Source organism: Melanerpes formicivorus, unplaced genomic scaffold, assembly GCF_026170545.1.
Source record: "Melanerpes formicivorus ecotype bairdi unplaced genomic scaffold, bMelFor1.0.p_v2 SCAF_134, whole genome shotgun sequence".
Classification (NCBI taxonomy): Eukaryota; Metazoa; Chordata; class Aves; order Piciformes; family Picidae; genus Melanerpes; species Melanerpes formicivorus.
Window position 1 is genome coordinate 1015714 of NW_027142486.1, and position 15939 is coordinate 1031652.

The 15939-nt window shown below is 54.6% G+C and overlaps 1 protein-coding gene and 1 long non-coding RNA gene across 2 annotated transcripts; both read right to left on the reverse strand.

Moving 5' to 3' along the window:
* Positions 1–4131: 4131 nt before the first annotated feature.
* Positions 4132–5064, reverse strand: LOC137456690 (olfactory receptor 14A16-like). Its single transcript, XM_068168250.1, has one exon. The coding sequence runs from the start codon at positions 5062–5064 to the stop codon at positions 4132–4134; it is 933 nt and encodes a 310-aa protein (XP_068024351.1).
* A 4790-nt stretch (positions 5065–9854) lies between these two features.
* LOC137456660 (uncharacterized) lies at positions 9855–12241 on the reverse strand. The gene is made up of 5 exons (XR_010991074.1): positions 12134–12241; positions 11108–11146; positions 10944–10982; positions 10474–10548; positions 9855–9996 (listed from the first exon to the last, which is right to left on the reverse strand). It is a non-coding gene; the product is annotated as an uncharacterized lncRNA (long non-coding RNA).
* Between the last annotated feature and the right edge of the window lie 3698 nt (positions 12242–15939).

Genomic DNA, 15939 nt, shown 5'->3' on the forward strand with positions numbered 1-15939 from the left:
TCCAACACTATTTAATCAACTGAACCATGGCACCAAGCACCCCATCCAGTCTCTTCCTAAACACCTCCAGTGATGGTCACTCCACCACCTCCCTGGGCAGCACATGGCAATGGCTAACAAGTCTTTCTATGAAGAACTTCTTCCTAACATCCAGCCTAAACCTCCCCTGGTGCAGCTTGAGACTGTGTCCTCTTGTTCTGGAGGAGGAGGAGGCTGTTCAGTGGCCGTTTGGCTATAACACATTCTGCTGAATCACCTTGGGGATTGCAAAGTGGCTGCTATGATCCAACCTCCTTCTCACTACCCAGAAATGCTGCCTGGCTGATAAATCATAACCATGCCTCAACTTGTTGGTGTGGCCACAGGCTTGTAGAGAGGCCACCTGCTGAGAGACAGCTTGTGCTGAGCAGCTGGCTCCAGGGGGGCTGCATTGCTGATGGGACTTTCTCAGGCTTTACTTTGCTTAGCTTCCAAACAGCAACAATTCTGCTGTGGCTGTGTGCAGACACGGCTCTAAGGAGAGCAGGGGGGGAGCTGGTGCCATGGAGCTGTGAGCTCCAGCTGCAGAGAGCAGTGGAGAAGTCTGATGCAAGGAGCAGCAAGTAAGCCCCAGGTGGGCAGGGACAATCATGGGGAGGCTGGGGAGGTGAGGAGCAAAGTTGTCCATACAGTGTCAGAGCTGAAGAAACAGATGTTCTGCAAGTGCAGCTGTGCTGGTGAGACAGCCTGGCTCATATCACTTGATGAATGATCACCAAATGAGCTTTATTAGGTGCACTTTGGAATCTTGAAGGAAGTTACAGAGACACAAATAGCTCCTTAGGGCACTTGGGCTCATTACAGGAACCTCAGGCACTGAGAGAAGACTGAAGAGACTGCTCAAGAAGTCAGAAGCAAAACACAAGCTCCTTGAAGTAGGAATGGGCCCCACTGAGGCTTGTTACTGCCAAAGCCTCCCCAGGGACTCCTTAGAGCAGCTCATTGGAGGCCATGACTGCAGGGAGACAAAGGCAAAGTGCAGGGCAGCAAAACCTGGGTTTGGTTAGTGGAGCAGGAAGGCCAAGATCTGACCACAGCCCCTGGGGCAGGCAGATCCTGTCCCTCATGTGTGGTGCAGGGGGCTGTGGATGCTGTGATGCTGAGTGAAGGACAAGGGGATGACAGCCCCCAGCCTTCCTGGGGAAGTGCAAGGAGGCACTGAGGCCCTGCCAGTGCCTTAGGACAATGTCTCCTCACAGGCCTTGGTGGCAGATGGTTGTCATAGCCAAGGGGGCACAGCCTTGGGTTCTCTTGATCACTCCCAGCATTGTCTGTGCCCTTTGCCATCTCCACCACAGACTGCCCTGCACTGTCCCACAGCTGCTTCTGCTTCCCTGCAGGCTGGAGACCCTCATCTCACTTCCCCACCTTGGCATTTCCAGACCTTCCCTGATGTCTGTCCACACTCACACTCTGCTCCTTGGAACAAAAATTGCTGAGCTGAGCTCAGACTCCTTCTGGAGACCTTCTCCTACCACAGCACTCCCCTTTGAGAGAGGTTTCTTGCTCCTCATGTCCAGTCCCCACCTGCCAAGCTGCACCATGTGGCAGTGTTTCTCTCTCCTGCTGCTTCCTATCTCCAAGGAAAGCTCCATCTGGGAAGCACCCTTCAAGCAGGCACCCATCCCATCAGCCTTCTTGTGGCCTTTCAGCTGAGCAGGCAGAAGTGGCCTCACCAGGAGCTCCCAAGGCTGCTGGCCTTGCAGCTTCTCAGACAGACACCACCGAGCCCTGTGCCTGCTGCTGTCCCATCAGGTACTCAGGCAGCAGAGACCTGGCAACCAATACCTGAGCCCCTTCCTGCAGTGAGCCCAGGTCCCTTGGCAGAGGGCATCTGACAGTCCCTGTGCCAGCCAGGTGCCTTCTGCTGGCCTGGCAGAGATGCTGTCAGATGGCAACTTAAAAGCTCATCTGCCAGCCAGGAGCCCAGGGCTGCCCTATCAGCTCCTGCAGACAGAACTGACCTCACAGTCCCTTTCCAGCCATGCTCCTGCTGCTGGCCAATCCCCTCCTGAGGCAGAAGTCACCTCACAGCCCCTTCACAGTCTCCCTAGTGAATTGTGAGCTCCTGAGACACAACTGACCACATGACTCCACACCCAACCATCCCCCTCCTTGTGGCCAGAGCCTGAGCAGATCACAGTTTCATCAAACCCCTCTGGTACCTTTCCTGCCAAGGGTTTGAGTGGAGAAACCTTCCTCAGAGGAGCTGCTGGATCTGTCCTGGTGATTCATGGAAGGGGTCCCTGCACATCATCCTGTCCAGTGACCCTACTCAAGGCAGGGGGAAGCAGATGAAGTCCCTCAGAGGCTCTGTCCAGTTTGGCCTCATCCCCAAAGGAGCTGCACAGGCCCTGGGTCAGATGGTGCAGGGAGCTGATGAAGACATTGTACAGTGCTGGCCCAAGGGCTTGCCCTGAGGGGGATGTCACTGGGAAGCATCTGCCAGGAGCACTCCAAGCTGGTGACATTTGGGCTTGATCCACCAGCTGGCTTCCCATCCACCACCTCATCCATTGCTTCTCTCCAGCTATCACCATTCTGGCTCTAAAGAAACTATGAGAGACCATGGCAAAGCCCTGGCTAAGGTCCAGGGACAAACCATCTTCTTTCCCCTACTCACAGATATTCCTTACTCTCTCTCTTGGCCTGCAAATAGCTGCAGGGGGGTTTGGCCAATCACCTTCCCAGGGACTGTGCTGAGGGTGACCAGCCTGGAATGTGTCCCATCCTCCTTCTTGGCCTCCTTGAAGATGCATTTTCCAAAGACCCAAAACCTCTCTGCTGGTTCTGTGCACAGTGCAGGGCACAGTCCAGGTAGGGTGATGTGAGCAGACAGGAACTGTTGCAATGAACCTGTCCAAGGCACCTGAGATGAATCTCCCTGGAGCAGAGAGTTTGTTCTGCAGTCACACACAGAAAGGTCAGAGCTCTGTCAGGTGTCCACATCTGAGCTGGCCTCATGAACTCCTTCCTCACCTTGGGATGTTTAGAGACAGAATCTTTCCCCATCACTCACACAGACCCTGCACTGCAGCAGTCACAGGGTCTCCCTGGCCTCCTGCTGCCCCTGCCAGAGGCTGAGAGGCTCCTCCAACCTCCAGTGCCTTGGCTGTTGGTGTCTGTGCTCACTCAGGTTCCCCTCAGCCCACACACAATGCCCCTGCTGACCTCTCACCTGCACAATGCAAGCAGGCACTGCTGGCCTCCCAGGGAGGGACAAAGAACCTATCCAAGCTGGGGTGAGAGGCCAGTGCTGGAAGTGGTGGCTGTGAGGGACTAGTCCAGGATGACTGCCCTGGGACAGCTTCCCCAGGGTGTGCAGTGAGCACAGGCACAGGTCAGACCCTGCTCTGATGCTCTTCAGGACTCCTGCAGGAGGCCTGGCTGTGTGAGGACACTGCTGTGTGCCCCATCCCTGCACACTCCACACTTCAACCCTTCCCTGGTGTTTGTCTCTGGGGGACAATTTCTTGGGCATGCTCTTGAAAGAAACTTTAGATGAAGACCTAAGCCTCCAGACACTGCCCTCAGCAGATCACCTGTCTTCATGGAACTGCCCTTGGGGGCCAGCTCAGTCACAGAAGTGCTCATGGCCTGTCCCTGCCTGCGGTCACAGGGCTGCACACGGCAGAGCCATGAGCAAGGTGCCACAGCGCTCAGGCCTTAGACCAACACAAGGGATCTGAAGGAGAGTGTGGCAGGGGAAAGAGAGCAGCCCTGGAAGAACAAGTGCTGGGGCTGTGTGGCAGAGCTGTTGTGCTGGGACTCTTCACCTCTACCTCTGAAGAGATGAACTGCCCCTGGAGCTGCAGAGAAGGCTTGGAGGAAGGAGCTCAGGAAAAGACAAATGCTCACAGAAAAGCCTTTCTGTTGTTTAACCAAAGAAGGAGCACAGCTCCTGTTACACAAACTCTGGGTCAGAAAAGCAAAGCAGGGAGGGGATTAGAAAGGGGATGACAACATTATAAAGAGCAAAAATCCCCCTCCCCAGCTCCACCCCCCCAACCCCCCAACCTCCCCAAGTACAGGAGCCAGGCTGGGCCTGCCCTGAGAGGCATCAGAACTGCTCTGCAGGAGAACACAAAGAGTTTATTGCTTCTCAAAACACCCAGGGATCAGTTTGCTCAGGGCATCCTTCAGCTCCTGGTTCCTCAGGCTGTAGATGAGAGGGTTCACTGCTGGAGGCACCACCGAGTACAGAACTGCCATCACCAGATCCAGGGATGTGGAGGACATGGAAAGGGGCTTCAGGTAGACAAAGATGCCAATGGTGATAAATAGGGAGACCACAGCCAGGTGAGGCAGGCAGGTGGCAAAGGCTTTGTGGCGTCCCTGCTGAGAAGGGATCCTCAGCACTGCCCTGAAGATCTGCACATAGGACACCACAATGAACACAAAACATCCTGCAAATGCAAAAGCACTGAAAGCAAGAAGCCAAACTTCCCTGAGGTAGGAGGTGGAGCAGCAGAGCTTGAGGATTGGGGGAATTTCACAGAAGAACTGCTCCACAGAGTTGCCCTGGCAGAGGGGCAGGGAAAAGGTATTGGCTGTGTGCAGCAGAGCAGTGAGAAAGCCACAGGCCCAGGCAGCTGCTGCCAGGAGGACACAAACTCTGCTGCCCAGGAGGGTCTCATAGTGCAGGGGTCTGCAGATGGCAGCGTAGCGATCGTAGGCCATGACGGTGAGGAGAAAATACTCTGCTGAAAGGAACAAGGAAAAGAAAAAGAGTTGAGAAGCACATCCTGCATAGGAGATGGCCCTGGTGTCCCAGAGGAAATTGGCCATGGATTTGGGAAGAATTGTGGTGATGGAAATGAGATCTAGGAAGGCAAGGTTGAGGAGAAAGAAGTACATGGGGGTGTGGAGGTGGTGGTCGCAGGCTATGGTGGTGATGATGAGACTGTTACCCAGCAGGGCAGCCAGGTAGGTGGCCAGGAAGAGCCAGAAGTGCAGGAGCTGCAGCTGCCTTGTGCCTGTGAATGCCAGCAGGAGGAAGTGGGTGGTGGAGCTGCTGTTGGACATGGTCTGTCTCTGGGCATGGAGGACTGTTGAAAGAGGAGAAGACATCATACAGATTAGGAGATAATTCCTTCAGACAACTCCTTGGCTATTTCCCAGACAATCCTCTCATATTTACTCCTCCTTCTGTGTAGGAACTCTGTGCACTCCAAGCTTCACAGCCTTGCAGTCACCCCAGCAGGAGGTAGCTGTCCTGTCCTGTGTCTCTGATGGTGCAGATGGGAAGCTCTGCTCTGGATCATCTCCTGCCCCTCCCTAGAAGAGAGAGATCCCAGAGGCTGTGGGATGTGGCAGCTTTACAAGCTCCACAAACTGCAAATCCATCCTCCTGCACCACAGACTCACCACGTCCAGGGCTGGGAAGCTTTCTCCTCTTTGAGCTCTCAGCACCCAACCTGTCCTGCCTACCTTGAAGCTCTCTCTGCCTTCCTCATCTCCTTGAGATGTCCTGGCAGTGCCCTCAGTCCTGCTGCCCTGTGCAGAGGAGCAGCTCCTGGGCAGAGCTGTCTCTCTGCAGTGCTGCCTGCTTGACAGAAGCTCCCTCCAGCCCAGGAGTGTGGCTCAGCTCAGCAGCAGAGGACCAGCCCCAGGCATTTAATGACTCCTCTGGTGGCCTTGGTGTTGAGTCCATGAGTCTCAGAGACTGAGAGCAAGCTGAAGAAACCTCTCAGGAAGCCAAATGCCAACTGCCAACTTTGCTGGAGCCCTAATGGGTCCCACTGAGGACCATCACTGACAAAGCCTCCCCAGGGGCTTGTTAGAGCAGAAAAGCAGAAGCAAGAGCAACAACCTGGAGCTCAAGACGGTGCCAGGGTTGCTCTGATGCTGAGCAAACCTGGATGGGCTTGATCAAGCCAAAGGGCCAAGTCCTGGCCCCCAGCCCCTCGGAAGGGAGATCCTGTCCCTCAGACATGGCTCACAGCTCTTCCTGGGGCAGTGGGATGTGAGGATGTGCAATGGCTGGAGCAGGTCTATGGTGTGACACTGCTGGGTGGGGCAAGGAGGCAATGAGGTCTTTGTGAATGAAGTTCAGCTACCTTCTGGTTGCAGAGACAATGGCCACAGCCATGGTGATGAAGAGGTCATCTCTGATGAGGGCATTCAGCCTGGCCAGTGCCCTCAGTGGTCCCCACCACAGCCTGCCCTATGGTGTCCCATAGCTGCACCTCTGCCTTTGAAGACACCCAGTCCTCTCTCCATGTTCACCTCAATCTCTCATCCCCCTCACTGACATCTCTCCATCCTCCCTGCCTGTTCCATGGAAGAGAAAGCCAAGGGCTGGGTCAGCCTCCCTCTGAGTGCCCTCTTGTCCCAGAGGTTATCAATTTATGCTGTACCTTGTTCTCACCAACAGGGAAGGGCTGATAAGCAATATGAGGCTCAGAGACATCCTTGACTGCAGTGACCATGAAGCAGTGAATTTAATATCCTCAGGGCAATCAGGAGGAAGTAGAATATAGAATATAGAATATAGAATAAACCAGGTTGGAAGAGACCTCCAAGATCATCGTGTCCCCCTTCAACCAATCCAACACCACCCAATCAACTAACCCATGGCACCAAGCACCCCATCAAGTCTCCTCCTGAAAACCTCCAATGACAGTGACTCCACCACCTCCCCAGGCAGCCCATTCCAATGGGCAATCACTCTCTCTATATAGAACTTCTTCCTAACATCCAACCTAAACCTCCCCTGGCGCAGCCTGAGACTGTGTCCCCTTGTTCTGGTACTGACTGCCTGGCAGAAGAGACCATCATCTGCCTGTCTACAACCTCCCTTCAGGTAGTTGGAGAGAGTAGTAAGGTCACCCCTGAGTCTCCTCTTCTCCAGGCTATGCAACCCCAGCTCCCTCAGCCTCTCCTCATAGGGCTGTGTTCCAAACCCCTCACCAACTTTGTTGCCCTTCTCTGGACTCATTCCAGCAAGTCAACCTCCTTCCTAAACTGAGGGGCCCAGAACTGGACACAGTACTCGAGGTGTGGCCTAACCAGTGCAGTGTACAGGGGCAGAATGACCTCCCTGCTCCTGCTGGCCACACTGTTCCTGATGCAGGCCAGGATGCCATTGGCCCTCTTGGCTGCCTGGGCACACTGCAGGCTCATGTTCAGCCTACCATCGACCAGCACCCCCAGGTCCCTCTCTACCTGGCTGCTCTCAGCCACTCTGACCCCAGCCTGTAGCACTGCATGGGGTTGGTGTGGCCAATGTGCAGAACCTGGCACTTGGATGTGTTCAATCTCCTGCCCTTGGCCTCTGCCCATCTGTCCAGCCTGTTGAGTTCCCTCTGCAGAGCCTCTCAACCCTCCAGCAGATCAACTCCTGCCCCCAGCTTGGTGTCACCTGCAAATTTACTGATGATGAACTCAATGCCCTCATCCAGATCATCAATAAAGATGTTAAAGAGAATAGGGCCCAGCACTGGTCCTTGGGGCCCAGCACTGGTGCCTGGCTGCCAGCTGGCTGTGGCACCATTCACCACCACTCTCTGGGCTCAGCCTCCAGCCAGTTCCTAACCCAATGCAGTGTGCTCCCATCCAAGCCATGGGCTGACAGCTTGGCCAGGAGTTTGCTATGGGGGCCAGTGTCAAAGACCTTGCTGAGGTCCAGGTAGACTACATCCACAGGCCTCCCCACATCCACCAGGCAGTCACCTGATCATAGAAGGAGATCAGGTTGGTCAGGCAGGACCTGCCCTTCCTAAATCCATGCTGGCTGGGCCTGATCCCTTGGCCATCCTGTAAGTGCTGTGTGATTGCACTCAGGATGACCTGTTCCATGATCTTGCCTGGCACTGAGGTCAGGCTGACAGGCCTGGCTCATCCAACAGGCCCTGCTTGTGGATGGGCACCACGTTGGCCAGCTTCCAGTCCTCTGGGACCTATTGTGTCAGTTGTGTCAGAATGAGCTCATTGACCCAGCTCTGGTTTTTTGCTGGCTTACAGCAGCTATTTGGGGCATGAACAAGGGCCCTCAGATGCTCTCATGAACCTCTTCAATTATCATATTGGAGCCTGTGACCAATCTGCTGTGACACTGCTCTCTATCCCAGGATCACAGGGTCACAGGAATGACTTCTGTAGACCTTAGCATTATTTTGCTTTTGTGCCCAGTGGGTACTAAAAAGTTGTTTTACTTTCACTCCTTGCAGTCAGGGACTAGGCTGAAGTTCCCCCTTCAGACTGTAATAGGAACTCATGGATTGTGACAGAAGGCAGAACAGAGTCCCCCTCGGGTGTTGGCCACTGAGGAAGAGGTGTCATGCTGGTGATGCCTCAGCTTTACACTGAGTGTGATGTAGATGGAGTGGAATCCCTTGTTGATCAGTTCAGGGTCACCTCTCCTGTCCATTCCTCCCTGCAAGTGCAGCCTTGTACTCTGCTTCCCCAAGGTGGAACACAAGATTGAGCAGTGACCTTGGCCTGCACACCAATCCTTGGCAGGCACTCTGAACATCAGCATTCTCACTGCCAGAGGCAGCCACCGTGCAAACCTGCTCTGAACATCAGAAAGTGATGGCACTGAGCAGAGACTGAGCTGAGCAGTCAGATCCCTGAACAGAGTTGGTTCTATTCCAGCTCAAGCCAGGACACCTCTCCATGTTTTGTCCTCAAGAATCCCAAAGAATCCCAGAATCATGCAATGATTTGGGTTGGAAGAGACCTTTAAAGATCACAGAGACCAACCTGCTTGCAATGATCAGGAACATCTGCAACTAGAGCAGGCTGCTCAAAGCCCCCCTCCAATCTCCTCTGGAATGGTTCCAGGATTGGGCATCTCCCACCTCCCTGGGCAACCTGGGCCAGGCTCTCACCTCCCTCAGTGTCAAACATTTCTTCCTTCTCTCCAGTCTGAATCTCCCTCAGGTCAAACCATCAGCCCCTGCCTTGTCACACCAGGCCCTGCTCAGAATCCCTCCACAGCTTTCTCATCAGCCCTTTAAGTACTGTTAGGCCCCAGTTGTGGTTTCCCCTTTTCCTGTTGGTTCCCTGCAGTCCAGGGATAAGCCACAGGAAGCTGCTGCCCACCATTCCTCTTGCATTTGGCTGCCCTGGGGATGCTAAGGTCTCCCTTTGCATCCAGGGAAATATTCCCCTGAAGTCACCTCCACTGAAGAGAGGAAATGATGCAATCATGGAACCACTGAGGCTGGAAAAGACCCTTGAGATCACCACATGCCATGGGGTGAGGGAAACATTGCCGCTGTGACAGTCGCTGGTAAGTCAGTGCATGCCTGGAGAGACCAAAGCACAGCCCAGAGAATGGACACAAAGTGCCCAAGGCTGGGCCACACAGGGCAGGGGACAGAGGAGCATCCAACCAGTGTCTTGTGCCCATGGCCTGCCCTCCTGGTCTGCATTGGGGTACCCCAGAGAAGAGTGTGGGCTGAGGGCCAGGAAGGCCGCTGGGCCCTGCATGGGGCTCTGAAATCTCCTGTAAGCCCAGGGGTGCTGAGCCCATGGGACAGGGAACCACCACCCCTGCCAGAGTGGGGCAGAGGACCCAGGGGTCCCAGCTGCCTCTCCATGCTTCTCACCTGCCCTCACCCCAAAACACCAGAGCGTTTCACCCCTCCCAAACACCACCTGCCCAAGGCCTGGCATTGTGACTGCCTGCATCTCCCAGCCTCATGGCAGGGTGCTCCAGGGGAACCTTCTCTGGACAAAGGCTCCCAGGCATCCATGCTCCCAGACCTGCCCTCTGCCAGTCTGCTCCTCACTGTGGTGCTGCCAGACGATGCAGGTGTTGTGGCAATGGCAGAGGAGGGGCAACATGGTCCTGGACACACAGAGTGTAGCTTTGCTGAGGGGGTTTATTGATCATGAGAGGGACATGGCCCAGGGCTCCCAGGGGATCAGGTGGGGACATCCAGGGATGATCATCTCCTCTTTCCTCTGAAGGGGGACACGACAGAGGTGTCAGCAGCAGTTCCAGTCCTGAAAGAGAGAGACTCCCAGGGTCAGCTAGGACATAAGAGGAACCTTGTCCCCACTATGTCTCTTTGCAGAGACCTGGGGAAAGAGAAGGGAATTGGAGCTCTCAATATACCCTGGACAGGATTTGGCTCTCCTGAGATCCAGATGTCATCAGAGTCCTTTGCCCAGTGTGTCGTTACCCTGGGATGTCCCTAAATCTCCCAGAGCCCTGCCCAGCTCTTACTGTGCCTGTGGGGGTCTGTGTGGCACCACAGCCTCTGCCTGGCCTGCACAGCGACCCTCTGGGTCTGTAGAGCCCTAGTGAGTTGAAGCAAAGGCACAGAGCCAGCTCTGTGCTGTGTCCCCTGGGGCACGGATCAGGGACAGTGACCTCTGTTTCCTTTTCTCACACCTAAGGTCTGCCCACCCCAGAGGGCTCAGGGATGCCCCAGGGCCCAGGATTCTTTGTGGGGTTAGGAATGCCCTGGTGCTGCTCACCTAGACAGCAGCTTTAGCAGCTACAGCCAGGCGCTTCTGGCGCACCCGCTCCAGCAGGACATCAGCCGCAGGCAGCTGGGGAGAAAGGGAGGTTAGGGACAAGTCTGGGTGCACTGGGGTGTGCTGGGAGGATGGGGGGAAGCAATGGAGTCCTTGGGGAAGTTGCTTCTGGAGCAGATGAGCTTGGATGGTGGTGCCCAGAAGGCAGTGAGGGTCCTGGGAAGGGGCCCACCTGGCTGTGTGGTTGTGTACTGGGGCATCCGGGGGTGTACTGGGTTGTACTGGGGTGGATGGGGATGCAAAGGGGGCTCTGGGGGAGAGGTCCTCCCTTGGAAAGCACTGGGGTGCTGGGGTACTCTCTGGAGTTGCAGTGGGATGCACTGGGGTGTGCTGGAGCACCCTGGGATGCTCTGCAGTGTTGTGGCCATGGGAAGGGAGGGGGTGGGGCCAGCAGAACTCGTGGTACCCACCTCGACACTCTCCAATGGCTCAGGTTTGGCTACATTCACCTGCAGAGAGACCAGGAGACCTCACTGGTCACTGGGATACCTCCAGTCCCAGCAAGAGATGGGAGGGCCAAAATGCCCTCCCGTCCCCCAGACTGGATGCCCTCCAAGTCCACCTCACTACTTACATCCAGTTGAGAATTTTCCTCAATGCTTTCCAGCAGTGCCTAGGGAGGAAGAGCAAAGAGGTGACCTGGAAGGAACCTCAGTGGGGCCCTGAGTGGGGCACAAGTGTCCTCAGTCCCAGCAGGCCAAAGGCTTCCCTCTGGTCTGAAGGGGAAAATGCCTTCTGCTCCCCTCAGCCTGATTCCTCCAAGTTCCCCTGGGATGCCTCTCCATGCAGGGTCCAGGGCTGGGGATGGAGACAAGAAGAGTGTAGGGAATTCAGGTCTCCAAAGAGGATGAGGTTAAGGAAAAGGCTTCCAACCACAGAGCCCTGGGGTGAATTAATGGACCCCAATGGACTGGGCTGGAGTGTTGAAGGGGCAGGACAGTGTGGGGTGCAATTGATAGGTAAAGGATTCAAGATGAGGGGGCATGGGGACATCAAGAGAGCTGGTTGGTGGGGCAGAAGGAAGAGGACACAACCAAGGGGACTGGGAGAGTGTTTGGGAATGGCTATGGCAGGAAGAGGATTTGGGGTGACCACTGCAATGGAGAGGATGAAAGGCAAAGGGCTGAGGGACAAGATGGAAAGAAAGGCATTGGGAGAGATCAAAGGGAGGGCATCTGGGGACATTAGATAGGACATGGAGGAGATCCCAGGCAGAAGATGTTTGAGGGGAGCAAAAGCATGGGCTGGGGAGTTGCAGAAGGGAGGGGTGTGGGGTCACCAAGAGGAGAAACTGGTGGGAGCCTTCCCAGCTTTGGTGTTGGACCTTCCCAGGGAGGGAACAGCTCCAGGCATTCACTGAGGAACTCAGGCCTTGGGCACAAGAAGCTGCTTAGTGGGGGAAGTGGAGGGAAGAGATGGAGCTGTGGGAGGGAGAGAGCTGCATTGCCAGGAGAGGCAGGGGAGCCTGGAGGAGCCTCTTGCTTGGGCAAGGGAGAGGCCAAATCAAGGGGTTTCATCCTCACCACTCCAATTTCATTCCACATGTCGTGTAGCCATGACCCATCCCCATGAGCCCCTCCCTGTGGCACTGGAGTCTTACCTTGGCATCTGCTGGGGTGCACAGCAGGATGGTGAAGAGCAGAGCCACGCCGACCACTGCCACCTTCATTTTCCTCTGTGGTGTGGTAAGTCCTGGGTGAAGCTGGGGAAGGTGAGGGCCAGATTTATCCTTCTCATGACTCCTCCTTGTTCCTCCTAAGAGCCCCCAGGGCAAAGGCAGGCTTGGCAGTGGCACCAGCCCTGGCAACAAGCCCAGCCCTGGCACGGAGTCACCCTCACCTCTGGCACAGATCCATCCACCTTCCTTGGCATCTCTCCAGCTTCCTGCATGGGGCAGCTGCAAATCAAACAGCCCAGGCCTCCAGGGGCACTGGGGGGTGGGGTGGATAGAGTTCTGCTGACAGCAGTGACCACTCACTGCTTCAACATGAAGACTCCAAAAGCCAGACCCTCCCCATCTCCCAGTGCCTCTCCTTTCCCAGCACTGCCACCTTCCAGTCTCCCTCACCTCCCAGCCCAGTCTTTCACTCCAGTAATGCCCCAGAGATGACACCAAACTCAAACCCAGGGTCACTAAGAGCCATCCCTGACACCTCTCCAGCCCCCTGGGGAAATTTGGGGCTGAGACTGACTCCTCTTCTTGGGAACACTGGGAGATGGGAGGACAATTGGTGGCCTGGGCAGTAGGGACAGCAGAGTGGCTGAGTGTCTTGGTTTGAGGAGCGAGACAGCTGCTCTTCAGCCCTTCCCAGGGGAGTAAAGGACAATGCTCCCTGCTGGCTATGAAAGAAAGAAGTGGCAGTGGAAGTATCAATCACAACTGCATACAGCAGCACAAAATCCATCATCCACCTCGGCCATGGCTCTCCAAGAACCTCCTTAAGCCAAAGCTTCACACCACCTTCCTCCAAACCAGGCCAAACACCCAGGCCTCACATGCACCCTCCTCCCCACCCCCAAGAGAAATTCTGCTTGCCAGCTCCAGGCCAAGCCAGGCCACTCCAGGCCCCAAGTGGCAGCCTGGCCAAGGCTGAACAAGCCTGAGTCCCCTGCACAAACCCAAGATGAAGCTCCACCTGTCCTCCTGGGAGCAGAGAGGTACAAAAAATGGAAGAACAAAGAGAAATGGCAGTGTTTATAGAAATGCAGGGCTTATGGGCATGAAATAACAGGAGATTACACTTTTTGGTCCCCCTCTGGGACCTATCTAGGAGGCCTGTAAGGTATGGTTTACGACACCCCAGTGCTTAAAGCCTCGACACTGAGATCTTCAGTGACTGGAAGCACTGCTGGGGAGCACTGGGGGGTGCTGACCACTGGGAGATGAGAGCTCATTTGGGGGAAGTGCTGGGGTGGTTGCAGTGCTCAGCTCCAGCCCACCCATTGCCCTTGCACTCCAGGACCCAAAGTGGTCATGTCTGCTTCCCCAGAGCAGAGACCAGAGGGGAATATCCTCTGCCCTGGCCCTCACCCTGACAATGCCTGGGGCCACTGAGCCCTCCCAGACAACCTGGGTCCCACTCTGCAGAGCTGCCCCTGGATGGTAGGTCCCAGTGACTCTGGCCCCAACAAGACTCTGGCTCCAGCCCTGTCCCTAGCTGGAACTTGGCCACAGCTCACCCAAAGCCCTTGAGTGTCCTTTCAATGCCCTTTTCCTTGGTCCAGGCCAGCACTGTCCCTGAGCAGGGTGTGGCCATCCACAGGGTCACAATGAAGAGGGCTCTTGTGCCCAGGCAGCCACTTGGAGCTAATGGTGGGGCCAGAGCTGCCCTGTCAAGAGGAAGGATGTTTGTTCCTGCAGCACCTCTGCTCAGCTGTGAGTGCCCAGGGCCTGTGGCACAAAGAGCCCCTTCAGCACTGACCTCCTGGGGCATTTTGAAGGGCCATTGGTCTCTCTTTACAGGACACTAACTCTAAACAAGAGCTCTGCTGTGGGGCAGTTGTGCAAAGGCCTAAGGCAACAGACTTGAGAGTTTGCTTTGGAAGCTGCCCAAGAGCAGGCAGTCACCTGGCAGATGGTCACTGTGACAGCTCCTGCTCTGGGAGCTCTTTGTCAGAGCTGAGTGGCTCAGGGATGAATTCTTGAGCCTATCAACCCTGTGCTGTGAGCTGATTGGTGTTGTGGAGTTCCCTCCAGGACTGCAAGAGAATCTCACCTCCTCCCCACAAGCCTGTATCCCAGCCCTTGTCCCAGCATTTCCAAGAGGATGCCTTCCTCTCTCACACTGAGCTGTGTCTCTGCAGTTAAGGCTCAGGCTTTTTCTGCTCAAGGGAAAGGGCACTGCTGGCACACACCACATGCCACCCTGTGTGACCAGGGAGGACATGAGGAGGTGGCATGGTGAACCTACCTGGGGACTGGAACCTTGGGGATAGGAAGTGCAAGAACAACCAACAGCCAAAGGCCATGGACCCAGGAAAAGTGCTGCTGAAGGGTCTGTTGGGTGGAGCAGAAGGGCTGCTCCTACTTTCCACCTGGAGGAAGGGAATTCTGCTCTGCAGCTACAAAACCCAAACCCTGCCTATGCTGACCAGAAGTAAAGGGTCCTGTCTCCAGCTGGGCAGAGGAAAGACGTCAAAGGTCAACGAGTCCAACCTGTCACCACAGAACTAGACCATGGCACCAAGTGCCATATCCAGTCCCCTCTTGAAAACCTCCAGAGACAGTGATTCCACCACCTCCCTGGGCAGCACATTCCAATGATGAATAACTCTCTCAGTGAAGAACTTTCTCCTCATCTCCAGCCTAAACTTCCCCTGGCGCAGCTTGAGACTGTGTCCTCTTGTTCTGGTGCTGGTTTCTTGGGAGAAGAGACCAACCCAGCTCTTTGGAGGGAGTCCTTATCTCCTGCTAACATGAAGGGCAGACCTGCAGACGCCTGACTAATTTTCTCCTGTGCAATTATGGCCTGCTTAGGCCAGGGAGACAATGAGTGGGGGAGAAAAGGAGCAGCTGGGGTTTGTGGTTCAGTCTGCTTGGGGGATGGGGTTTGTGCATTTTCATGCATTCTGTATTTTTCCTGTCTATTTCTGAATACAGTTTCTGTACTTATCTCCAATTCCACAAGAGTGTCTTTGGTTTACTTCCATTGGGAGCAAAATGATCTCTGTCCACTCTCTAAACTAAGACAACATTCTAATTAGATTTGCATCATCATCATCATCATCATTATTACATCTCCCTTTCACTTTCTGTCCTATTAAACTGTCTTTATTTCAGCACACAAATTTGACTTTTTCCCCTCTGCTCCCAGCGTCCCTCAGATGGGAAGTGTGAGACAGGATTTGTGTCTTAATGTCTGTGTGCAATGTGTTCAGGCATGATCAAGTCTTCTCTGTCAGGAGTGAAATGTAAAGATCAGAACTATTAAGATCTAAGTTCTTCTTTACAATGCCTGTTATCTTTGACCATGTATTATGCCAGCTCTGTTAGAACATTGTAACTAGTTCAACTTAAGCTTTGTGCCTTGTATGGGTTACATCAGTCTGTTAGACATGCTGCACTACAGAACTCCTGCTTTTGCTATATAGCTTAGGTTTAATTTGCTAGCTTCTGTGTATGCAAGTAGTATCTTGTATAGGATGAGAACAACTCCTATGACCAAATGCCAGTGACGAACAGTGTGAGCGATCTGGCAGTGTAGGCCTAGAGCCTGACATGGTGGTAGGCCATGCTCAGCATAAGTGCAGAAGTGGCTAGCAGTGTAGCAAAACAGTGCTGTGCCTGCAGCATGTAACTAAAGCAGGACACTGGTAGCTATAAACACAGAAAGTTATGTGGGAATAACAGGACACACACCTGCATCAACAACCTCACATGTCATTAGGAGTTGGACCAATAATCTA